Raw genomic sequence first — 12953 nt, forward strand, 5'->3', positions numbered from 1 at the left:
AGTGGGTGACACACTCGCCTATGAACCAGAAGACCCAGGTTCAAATCCCACTTACTACCATTGTGTCCCTGAGCAAGACACTTAACCCTAAGTTGCTCCAGGGGGGGACTGTCCCTGTAACTACTGATTGTAAGTCGCTCTGGATAAGGGAATCTGATAAATGCTGTAAATGTAAATGTAAATGTAAATGTTCTCAGTTCCTATGCTTTCTGGCTGATGTTTAGGTCACTTTGAATGCTGGAGTGCTTTCACTCTAGTGGTGGCATGAGACAGAGTCTACAACCCACACAAGCGTCTCATCCAGGATGGCACATCAATGTGAGCTGTGGCAAGGTAGGTTTGCTGTGTCTGTCAGCGTGGTGTCCAGAACATGGAGGCGCTACCAGGAGACAGGTCGAGGAGGCCGTAGGAGGTTAACAACCCAGCCGCAGGACCGCTACCTCCACCTTTGTGCAAGGACACCGCATGTTGACACCTATGGACTGGCCCGCCCATTCCCCAGACCTAAACTGAGCACATCTGGAACATCATGTTGCTCCACCCAACAATACCATGTTGCACCACAGACTGTCCAGGAGTTGGCAGATGCTTTAGACCTGGTCTGGGAGGAGATCCCTCAAATCCAGACCTCCATGGGTTGATAAATTAGATTTCCATTGAAATTAAGTCATTGTTGACTTTATGTCTATCAATTTGTTTTTTCTACAGTATGCCCTAATTATGGCTAGAGATCAGGACTGGCCGTGAAATGTGAAAAGTGTGTGAAAATTGTCTTACAGATCTAATTTAGAAGAATATTCAAATATTCATCTCATGCCACACACTGCAGGATTAAGGCTATAATTAACATTGCTCTGGTCTGCCTTTACCTTGGGGAGCATGCTCTAGAGCACAGAACTGTCAGTGCACCCCGGTGGTCACAACACTACTGCCTTAGACCACCCCCCCCACCCCCAACACCCACTACTACAGCCCCCCCCAATAAGAACTGTTGTGCCCTCCTGGGGTACGCAACCGGCAAAAAAGCACATTTGAATTTATAACGCTGCCACTGAGAGATGACTTCTGCAATCAGGTCGTCGGGTTTCAGAGGGACTTAAAAAATGTGTTTTTGTCTTCCTTCCTTTCCTTTTTTTTTGGTCCTTCTTCCAAAAACAAATCCAGAGCACAACGAACGTGTTCACTTAAAACCCTCCCTCCCAGCTTGCTCTGATATTACTGCGGTGGAAACGAATGACCCAGGGAACAGGCTGGCTAATGTCTCTCTCCTCCATGTCTGAAGGACAAATATTTTCTGCATGCATTTTTACAATTGCTTTTATTAACAGCATAATGCATACTGTGAAGTAAAAGTAGGGCTGTCCACTGCAGGCCTAATTAAAAGTAAAAATTAATGGAAAATGCAAGTAATGTTGTGGATCCATGGCGAGTTTAAAAGAGGCCATCTTATCATTTCTGAAAGCATGGGGCATCGGCAAGGGATGCGGGCGAGAGGCATTTGTGATTACAAACCCTGTGGTGATCTCACGGGACCTTGATGGCATGAAAGCGGATGAGATGTCGGCAGCTATCTGTAACCTGTATTTTTTTATTCTTCACAAATGAACCTGTGGCTGCAGCAGAAGCTGGAGGGGGCTCTGTAGCTGCAGCTGGGTGATTACTATTGGACAAAGGCGAGTGGGACAACGAAGCTCCTCCTGCCTGTAATGCTGATTCACTCTCATCATCTCATGGTTTTAGTTTAAACAATGGACAAATTTCTCATGTTTTTTTTATGAATTGAAAGCATACGCATGTTACTTTATTATTTTCTATCAAAAGTAAATAGATAATGTAATCACACATATAACTAGATTTTTAAATGTAGACAATTCAACAATCGAACAGAAACAAAGTATTGTAATATTGTTACTGTTTCAGTAATTGTAATCTCTTTCACTAATGGGGAAAATAATACTACAGTAACACATTTATGGCCAACACTAAACATAAATTAAATTTAAACTAAATTGCACTTTATTTTTTATTTATTAAAGTAATAAAAATGTATTAAAGTAATTATTAAAGGAAAGTTATTACAAAAGACATTTAAGCCTACATTTAAGCCTTCCTTTAAAGACCAATTTTGTCTGTTTGAGCGCTGTGATTACAGAAGTCAATGTGGGTCTTACCTGTGACGTCTGCTGCCATCAAGCCCTCAGCCCGAATCACCTTCACCTGAACCACACCCACATCCTTTATGTTATGGAAGGACTTCAGCAGACTCTGCAAAGTGAGATATGACGGTGTCCGTAATGAGTCAAAGAAAACCAAATACATAAAGTTAAACACACAGATACAAGCTAGTCAGTTGTTTCTTGTTCACTGCATAAAACTATTCACGTTTTAATATATTTTTAAACTGCTCAGTGAGTGAATGTAAGATAAGTAATCAGTAAAGCTAATTAGAGGAAATTAGGCCTAGTTGTCTTGTTCACATTTTCTTTGGCTGTGCAGCAGAATGATCCCTTCACACAACAGTTGTGTTGGCGTTTGATGATGGTAGGTGGATGCTCACACCGCCTACATTACGATGAAACGCCAGACCTGCAGAGGTCTTGAACATGCACACTGATACACACCAACATGCCTGAGGCCACAGGACAAAATGCACTGATCTAATGAAAATGCCCCAGCAGGTGTCAGATTCAAATAATTCAAAAGGACATAATGACACACACACTCAAATGAAAAAAGCAAAAACATAAAGTTACACCCGTAACACATAACCAGTCAAAGAAGTTGAAGGTTTCTTATCCAAACACACCCATTTTTCTGCATATCAGACAAATCACAGACGGGAGCATCTGCTATAATCGGATTGAACATCCACAAGACAAAAGAGGCGACGGACACATTGAATGAAATCATAATCCCACACAGGCAGTGATAGGCAGGCAATTATGCAGGAGTCTAGATTAAAGCCCATTCGCCTGCAGTTAGCACACAGGAGCACAATGCGCTTTGAACGCTGCTTTTATTTCCTCATCAGCTCCACAATGGCGACATTTTGGATTAAGCACAAAACAGCTGTCACAAAGTCACAGCACATAAATGCATCAGTTTCCACAGGGTGGTAGAAGCCGAGTGAAGACTAAAAAGTCACAGGTTCAAACCCCACTTACCATTGTGTCCCTGAGCATTGTGACCCTAAGTGTCTCCAGGGGGAATGTCCATGTAACTAAAACTTCAACAAGCCAGCTTCAACCAATATCCAGAGGAGCTAACAATCTTCATCACTCTTTATAGGCCTTAAATGTATGAATGTATTGAATGTATTATTTAGTGATTAGGCATTCATATCTCAAATATCCATTAGTGCCGCTGGTACCCAGTATCAATTCATATAGGTGTTTGTGGAATACCAAAAATTCTGTCTGAACAACAAAGGAAGGTCCTGAAAAAAAACCCTAATTCTAAACTTCATTAGACACATCACTCACTTAAACCCACACATTCACCCAGTTCAACATTTTAGAAAAAATCAAACATATCTAAAGTATTCCCATCAAGGTGTATGTACAGATGTACTTTGTGCATTTCCTACGCATAACAAATAGTAATTCTAACACACACACACAGACACACACAAATACAGACCAAAAGGGTATCAGAACTACACTGGTTTTCCTTTAAAGCAGTGAACACTCACTTCACTTCAATTTATTTTTTTCTTTTCTGGCAATAAGGACCACCCCACCTCCCCTGCCAACATCCATACCCAGAGGGGTAATTATAATTTGAATTTGAGTTGGGGCCAGGCTATGCACTTAATTCATTACAAACTCGGTCAGCCTATGCCTGTTACAGGCGATATTATTGTCAAAAAAAGAGAGAAATCCTCAGAATGAAGAGGGTAGAGAGAGGGACATAAAATGAAGGAGTGAAAGGAAGCCAAAAAAAATTAATAAATAATAATCTCCTTGCACATAAGTTTTTTTTTCTTTATTTCTCTGTAGATCTTTCGTCTTGTTATTTATGATTATTTGGCAAGGGGGGGAGGCATTTCCATAGCGGAGGAATTTTCTGATTTGCGAGGTCTGCCTTTTCAGACAGACAGGCGGTGAGATTGAAAAGCTCGGGAGATGAGGCCTCTTTATTTTTTTAATGAAAGGCTGGAAGAATATATTTTTCCCACCCTCCAACCTCTCTCCAACCCCCCCTCACCCCCAACTACCCCAGGCAATGGGAGCACAGTGATACACACACACACACACACACACATACGCACAAGCAGATGAATTCAGCACTATTACTAGAGGACACAAGACTTAAAACTCCACCTCCTCTTCAGAAGGGGGGGGTAAAAATGGCAGAGCCGGCGGTGCTGATTGACAGCTTGTCACCGTGACGTCTTATTCCATCTGTGTGATGGAGAAAATGAATGCTGCTGCGCTCGGGCTCTCAGCTGGCTGTCACCACATACCACCCTCACCTTTTACCAGCTCTCCAAATAACACTCCTGCCCCCACCGCCGCCTCCTGCTGGACACCGCAGTCAGGGGACATTAAATCGGATGACTGTGAAATGTCATAATAAAAATGGAATGCTAACGGCTTCAACGGCCACCCCCCCTTCTCGCCCAACCCCATCCCTTCTGCTCGCTCTCTCTTTTTTCTCTGACACTTGTCCGCTCACTGATTCTAAGGCGAATGACAGTGTGAGCGTGGGATTGGTTGCCACCGCTCCGCCAGAGGTCACAGCGGCCCTGACGCCCATTAACGGCCATTACACGCCAGACCCTTCCTCAGGCTGGGCTGCATATTAGCATGCATAATTCCCGTCTGCTGTGCATATAGCAATGTCGGCTGCATGCCTGTCTGGGAAACACGAAGGAAAGTAAAAAAATTTTGGTCTTTCAAGGCGGGTCACGGTGTAACACCATTGGTTAGGAGGCTGGCAAGTTTCGACCCTAACCAGTCATTCTTCATATTCTCGCCTGTACTCTAGCAGGAATTCAGAAATTGTAACAAAACATGTTTGGGACAGTTTAAACTTTTCTATTCCCTTATTCTAATCAAGTGTGGCCAATAATTTCCTTACATGAATATTTCTTGTGTAGTATAATGCTGTGGACAGAAAAAACAAGATTTTTTTTTTCTTCAATAAATGAACATGTTATATCTCAGATGACATGGAGGTGAAGGGGACTCATTGTCTTTCTGATGGATTCATATAAAATGCCGGTGCACAAAAGCCCAGGTGTGTGTATGTGCCTGTGAGTTTCCCCCCTTCATTCGATGAAGTGTTTTCACAAAACCATGATGCCCAATGACCTCCGAATAGCAGGCACGAGGCTTCCACCGCCAGACGGCTACATCGCCATCCTGTGCCATTAACAACCCAGACGAGGTGTTGAATGGCTGCGCTCCTGCTCGGCCAGGGTCGAACCGAGCCGAGAGGGGAAGTGTGATGGGATCCTGTCTGTTTAACACTGTGTTATATGTGGGATGGCTGATGAGAGATTTAATTGGGTTGTGTTTTTTCCCCTCCCTAACCTCCGCTCCTCTTCTGATTTCACCAACCTCCACGGTTTATGAGGGAATCATCTGCGCTTCCAAGCATCTCTGAATGATGACAATACACTGCCCCGCCACCCTCCCCCAACCCTAAGTGCTTTAGCTGTTTGCCGGACTGTAGATAGTGGTTGGTGCTAAAAATGGGGTGGCAGCAATGTTGTGTGTTTGTATGTGTGTGTGTGTGTGTGTGTGTGTGTGTGAGTGTGTACACACAGCTGTCTTAATGCAGCTGATTCCACAGTGATAAAAGGCAGGAGAATACATTCAATGATGCACAGTAGCCTGTCACCACACCACACACAGTCACACACTCCACTGCACATACAGACGAGCAGGTTGGGTGTGCTAATCTGTTTAAAGGAGCATTGTGCTGCATTAGCACGGCCTCTTCATGTTATCTGTCAGCCTGGATAAGGGACATCTCTATTAAACTCACCTTGCACAAAAGAGCCACTTGGTTGAGGAAGGGAAATCGCAAAAATGCTAATGGCAGGGCAGGGGGAAAAAATGTAAAGTCCTATCTTTCTCTGTCTGTTCACTATCTGTCCATCCATCGAAAGACAGGCTGGCACATTAATGAACTATCGCAAAGGAAGGATGAGGAAAAGGAGCGAGAATGAGCACAAGAGAGAAAAGGCGTCCATCCTTCACGCGGCCAACAGAAAACGGGTTGGAAAAAGTGCCAGCACGCTGCAAGGTGAAAGAGATTTTCTTTCTATTTTACATCCCGTCCCTCCCGTTTCCCATCCCCCATGGATGGGTAGGTGTCGATGGGAGGAGAGGCTTTGCTACGCCAGTGGTACCCGGTACAACAGCTCCCCCTTTTGAGCGTAAGATGAAACTCCTGTGATGGGAGGGATGGGGTGCCGAAAGTAGCCAATAAGCCATGCCGCCGCGTTATGTAGGTCACACGTCCAATGTTTGGCCTGTGGAGTATTTTCACTGGAGCTCCAACCCGAGATCAAACAGATCTCCCAGCATGACTTTTAACTTAAATTAGAGCAAAATCTGCACACTCGCACATACACAGAGTACTAAAAACTGAAGTGGCGGGGTCCAGAAACACAGAGAGGTTGGTCTTTGGTTTTCAGAGATATTGCAGCCACACAGGCATCCCAAAGGCCAGAGGGGCTTCTGTTCTGAGCTGCTCACAACAGACAGCAGCGAAAAATCACAGCAAAGCCAGAATAAAAAGCCGATGGGTGGCTTTTGTTTGGTTAAGACTCGTCTCCCACTGCCAGTGGCATCTACACAGCTGCTTTGGGATCTGTCACCGACAGACACACAAGGGTTAACAGGGGCCAGAGACAAAGAGAGAGGCGCTTTGTGCTTCTGGGAGAGCGCAGGGGCCACGCGGGGCCAAAGGGCCCCACACAGGGAGAGCGGGAGCTTTTCAGCCGCAGAGAGAGAGGAGCCATTCAGCAACAGACAGGACTCAAAAGAGGCTGTCAAAGCCCTCGCTCCTCTTCTCTCCTCATCCTCTCGCTCTCTAAAACCCAATCAGCTCCTCCTCTCCACTCCCCACCTCTCCTCCATTCACCCCTCGTTCAGAGCCTGTGGCCTGAACCAATCTCTTGGGCTCTGAGAGGTTTAAGGGAGCAAAAAAAAAAAATGTAAAAAGAGGTCAAAACACAGAAATACTGCCAGGTCTGTGTGCAGGAAAGAGAACCACATAAAACACACAAAAATCCATCGTATACACACTCAGACATAAAGACGCACGTGCATAAAAACAACACACCATAAAGATATACACACAGGCCTCATGAAGACACACAACTGTGGCACACACACACTCACGTATCTCTGCGTGATCTCGTGACGCTCGTGCGGGTCATCGAGCATGTTGACGGACAGGTCGGCGATGGACACAGCAGCAGAGGCAGTTAAGGTGACCAGTAGCACCAGGGAGCCCTCCCCTTCATCCAGAGGAAGGTCCAGCCGATGGGTCTGCTCTTTTGGTAGCTGGGACAGGTCAATCTGACACCTGCACACAAGCACAAACACAGTATTGTATTAAGAGCTATCAATCATGCGCACGTTTGTTATGTCTGTCCCTTAACCTAATACTTTATCAATGTTCTTTGGCTAAAGAAACTCATTGATAATTATTTGGAAATAGGACATTTTGAAAACCTGCCACGTGACAACAGGTGGCTAATGCAGCTATTGGCTAACTGCTACTAGCTAAACAGCACATGGTAACATCTGCTCAGGTCAGGTTAACAATTATGAGAACTGTTTAATGTCCCTATCTGTATCACTCCTTCCCAAGGTTTCTTCCTTTATTTTTTCTTTCTCCAAGAGTTTTTTTTGTGTGTGGACTTTTTCCTTGTGTGCAGAAGGGACCAGTGTGGCGGGTGTCAACTGTAGGGCTTGTCAAAGCCCATTGAGACATACTGTATGTGATTATGGGCTATATAGGAAATAAATGTTGTTGTTGTTGTTGTTTAAAGGAATACAACAAGTATATACGACTGTTACAAGGTGAGCACGGACTGAACGGCAACACTTTTTCTTCTCATTGTAGCAAGTCAAAGCGTCCCCACAGGCTTAACTCTTGTTTTTGAAAACATCATGGGATGCATCATGATGCATCGATATTGAGGCACTGATAATCATAATCAAATCGAATCATGAGACCAGTGAAGGTTCACACCTCAGTCAGGTTGGACACATATCACAGATTACCATGTTACCATCACACATGAAAGTACACTGGGACAGTACAGGGGAAGATAATGTCTGCTCTTTTATTTCCTGCATCAGCTCTTGTCTCTCTGTGTGTCTCTTAAGAAAGCAGTCTGGGCTGAGAGCTGATGTGGGCAGAAAAGCCAGTGGGCTGAGCACGTAGACAAAGGAACCAGCCAATTACACCAGAAGGTGGGTATTGTCAAGGAAAGTGTGGCAGTGTGTGTGTGTGTGTGTGTGTGATGGGTTGCATAATTCAACTAATTCTCCCTGAACAACCCACCTACACTTTAATACTTTAAACATTTTTTACACCATTGTTGTACAAATGCTAAGCAGAGGGACAACTTAGTCCAAAGTGTGCTACACTCACAACCTTCTCAATCTGAGCCTGAGCCATCTATATGCGTCTCTCTAATTCTCAGAATAATAAATACTAATCGAAAAATACTAAAAATACTAGTGGGGCATTGTTTTGCCTAGCGGGTAAGGAAACAGACTCGTCAATCAGAAGGATGCCGGTTCAAATCCTAAAACACAGAGGTGCCACTGAGCACCTCACTGAGCATCAGGGGGATGGCTTAAATGCAGAGACCATGGGGCAGTGGTGGCTTAGCAGGTGAAATGACACTTAATCAGAAGGTTGCTGGTTCGAATCGCAATGGAGAATGGCAGAATCGCAATGGCAGAATGGCAACCACTTCACTTTAACATCAGAATCCACCTCACCGTCCCATGAAGTCGTCCTTCTTGCCAGCGTCCTTGTCCCAAACCGTGATGTCAATAAAGCCACCCTGCTCATCATAAAGGTGGAAGTCAAACTGCTCACGCCATTGCGGGTTCAGTGTTTTCGCTATTGTCTATGTAGGACAAACAAGCATAAGTATAAGTGTGATTGTGTGTGATCACATTCAATTGTCAAAATATATATTTAATTGCTTCACAAAAAAGCAGAACTCTATGGTAAGACATGGAGAAAAAGACCGGAAGCCATACAGCCATGAGGTTACCTTACTCTTGTACTTTTGGTGACCCATGCGAAATTTGACATAGGGATCGCTGAAACCATTGGAGTCCATGGGCTGCATGTCATGACCCTCGATCAGGCTGATGCTGACGATGCCCCTCCACAGTTGTGACTTTCTGTGCACATCCGACAAGCGCATACTCTGGTGCTGCTGTTTTAACACAAACATTATCAGCAGTTAACAGCACTTATCTGCACATTCTTGTGCACACACTGGCGAAAAGATCAGGGGCATCCTTACTGTGAAGTTAAACGTGTCAATGCAGAATAAACAGCGAAGACAGTGGCTGACAAGTACACATACATACACACACAGAGACGTAGACAAGCTAGCTGATGGACAAGGAATACGTAAAACCAGACTGTTCCGAGTGACCAATACTGGGTCGGCATGCAGTCTCCCACTGCTATGCACTGCACACAAAGTGACAGATAATGACCCTCTGTGACAAAAAATACTGAATCCTGACACAAAATCAACACAATTGTTGCAAGCACAAATCAGTTCTTTTATTCAAAACCATGCAGCACAAAACAAAATGCAGGTTCGTCACGTGTAGATTTGACAACTTGATTTGAAATGCCCTTCTTGGCTGTTCAATTACGACTGTATCAGCTCATCTTGATGAACAATGGAGCCAGTGCTGCTCCCTGGCAAAGTAAGACATCTGCATTATTTGTCAGACAAACACATTTATATAAGCTCTCAGTTGTTCTCTGCTCAATTTGGAAACTGATTAGTATGGATTGTGTTTCGAGTGAATTTCATTAAACTTTGAACAAACCCTTGCACACAAACAAGCGGCTTTGATCTCCAGGCAAGCCTCTTAATTCTTTCTCTCCTGATATCAGTGCTAAGTGGCTGAGTGTAGTGCACCCACACACACGCATACACAAGCGTGCACACGCATTCCCATGCAGCGGAGCTAGGAGCACGCGGACCTAGCAGTATGCTAATGGTACAAGGTGCACGAGTTCCATGTTGCAGCACGGGTCTAATTGAAAAGGCTCATAATTGTTTTGCTGAGACAGATTGCTCATTACAGTGCGGCCTGGCTGTGGACTTGGACTGCGGGCGACACCCGCCTGCCAAGCGAGACCAACAGAGACGGCGAGGAACAAGAGGCTGGCACTTCGGCAATCGAAAGAGCTCAATAAACACACTTGCTGGAATGAAGGGCCAATAGAAATAAGTGTGTTTCCCCTTTGGAGTAAAGAGAGTCTGTTTGGGCTGAGATTAAGTATGTACCCTTGAATACTAGCCATATGTACATATATATTTATCTTTGATTGTAGCAAAACAGTCAGGACTGCGGTTATTTTTCTAAATAAAGTGTTCTTTTGCAGTCTTGAGGCATAATCCTGCAGCGTTCATGTGAACAACCCTTCATTATTTTCGAAAAGTGCACTGCAAACCACAGTCCACATGAAACTGTATACAGCCAAGACCACTCTCAAAGTGCATTTTGGAGACTAGAGCGCTTCGTTAGAGCATACGCCAGACACGCATAGCCCCACAGAAGCCCAAATGAGCAGTGTTGTAGCATGTAGGCAGCACACATTAGCAGCAGCTGATTAAGTCCCACTCGACACTGGCCCAGTTTAGAGCTTCAAAAGCTGGATATCTTTTTGGAGGTTGTGGGGGGGTTGGCTTTCAGCAGGACGTCTTCGCGCGTTCTAAACAGAGACCCTTTCATGTTCCTCAGGGCCTCTCTAGATGCCAGCGAGTTCCACTGAACCGACAGCCAAAAACGTAGCGGGAGCGACCTGACCTCTATAAAGCGAGCCTGGCTCTTACAAAAGAGGCCTGTCGCTCAGAGACTCTCAACGGCCGCCGCTCAGATGAAGCAATCTGGCCAGCCTACAACTGCGTAACTTCTGTTTCCAACACGGGCGCCCCTCCAAAACCACTTATCCCCGTCTTCTCTCTTGGAATGCACTGCCAATACAAAGTCAATCTGTTTGGAGGCATGGGCCAGGAAGTGTCTGATGTGTTACGGCGCTGTATCTCCAAAAAGCTCTGCGGAAGAGCGCAAGTTCCACATCGAGATGTGTGGAGCTGTATTATTGCACTGATCCAACCCCAGCATGCCACAAGCTCAAAAAATAAAAAAGGATAAACTCTTCAGGAGATGTTATATGAGGGTGAGATGAGAGCTGACAAGTATCCGACATCCTGCTCAAATGATTCCTCTGATTCAAAAAGAAAATGTTTTATTCCTAATCGACTATTGAGCACCAGAATGTCCCAGCTCCACTCACACTGGGACTGACTCCTATTCACCATGAACATCATCTGTTGGACTTTTGGTGGTTATGGCCGTGTCAACTGTTGAGCACTGAGAGCAGCATGAAGGTGACAGTGAAGGGAGGAAAGGACGCTTTATTTTCTCATCAGTCAGCTGCAATATACGCAAGCATCATGGGAATATTTAAATTGCTGAGGTAGTTGGAAGATTTACATTAAGATATTCTGTAGTCATAATGGCTTCATATAAAGGTTCTGTTTCCCTGGAGCAACATACAAAGATCAGCCACAACATTTAATAGACTGACAGTTGAAGTGAAACATTTTCTGCTTACAATGGTATCTGTCAAGGCAGCAAGAGAACAGTCACTTCTGCAGCTAGATGTGTTGAAAGGAGGGAGCGAATTGTGACGATTGCTTTCAGTGATGACTGGCACAGATCAGTCTCCCTGGTATGCAGCACTTACAATCAACAGCTGGTATTCGGCAGTTAGAATTTAGAATCTGTAGAAACTACAGGTGGTTCAAGGAAGGACAACAACTGAAACTCAAGACTCACTGATAGATGTGGGAAGTGAAGTAACCGTTTTTGTGAGCTGGAGAATTGAAATCCATATACAGCACAGGCCAAAAGTTTGGACACACCTTCTCATTTCTTCATTCATTTCTTCATTCATAGTTTTGATGCTTTCAGTGAGAATCTACCAATGTAAATAGTCATGAAAATAAAATTCAACATATCCCATGAAAATAAATTCAACAGATCCCTACTAATTAGCATATTCTACCTTACAACACTAGCAAAATCCTGTTTTAAAACATACTAGCACAACTTTGAATAAATGCATTAACATTAACACATTGCACCTTTAATGCCTGGTAGAAGTGGTATTGTGTAGCTGCAGCCCAGTGAGAGTGTACATACTGACTGCTGTCCATCACTGAAAGTACATACAGTGGACATGTGAGAGTCAGAAGTGTACAATGGAGCAGTGAAGATGAAGCCAAGATGTGTGGAGTGCATCCATTTTAGTTTGATGCTGTGGAAAATGCTCTGCTGGGGAACCTCCTGGCATTCATGTGAATGATAGCTTGACCTGCAACATTATTTCCCTAATAATACTGGCCTTTTACAGCAGAATACCTTGTATTGTCACACAGCAAAACTGTTTAAGGTTTTGGCCTGTGGGATTTGCAGGATTTAAAGAATCTGAATACCATGTAACAATATATAACATCACAGATGTTTTGGAGGCACAAGGGACACAACTTGTTTTAATGTTGTGGCTGATCCTTGTAGTGTGTTGCTCTGGGGCACAGGCCTTTGCCAGTTTCATAAGAATCAAAGTGTTAAAAAGCTAATTTAAATTGCCAGCCACCAGAAATTATTGTGGTATACGCACATTTCAAATAGCTTACTGCTTATTTA

The 12953-nt window shown here is 44.3% G+C and overlaps 1 protein-coding gene across 5 annotated transcripts in view; it reads right to left on the reverse strand.

The window, feature by feature from the left end:
* mctp1a (multiple C2 domains, transmembrane 1a) overlaps window positions 1–12953 on the reverse strand; it is a 126111-nt gene that overhangs the window by 43081 nt on the left and 70077 nt on the right. For all 5 annotated transcript variants that reach the window (XM_029002631.1, XM_028953351.1, XM_028953831.1 and 2 more), the window contains 4 exons: window positions 9260–9427; window positions 8979–9109; window positions 7359–7545; window positions 2172–2265 (listed from right to left, as the gene is read on the reverse strand). In XM_029002631.1, the coding sequence (XP_028858464.1) occupies window positions 2172–2265; window positions 7359–7545; window positions 8979–9109; window positions 9260–9427 (580 nt within the window). The remainder of the gene's footprint in view (window positions 1–2171; window positions 2266–7358; window positions 7546–8978; window positions 9110–9259; window positions 9428–12953) is intronic.

The sequence above is a fragment of the Denticeps clupeoides genome, chromosome 1, assembly GCF_900700375.1.
Source record: "Denticeps clupeoides chromosome 1, fDenClu1.1, whole genome shotgun sequence".
NCBI classification, from domain to species: Eukaryota; Metazoa; Chordata; class Actinopteri; order Clupeiformes; family Denticipitidae; genus Denticeps; species Denticeps clupeoides.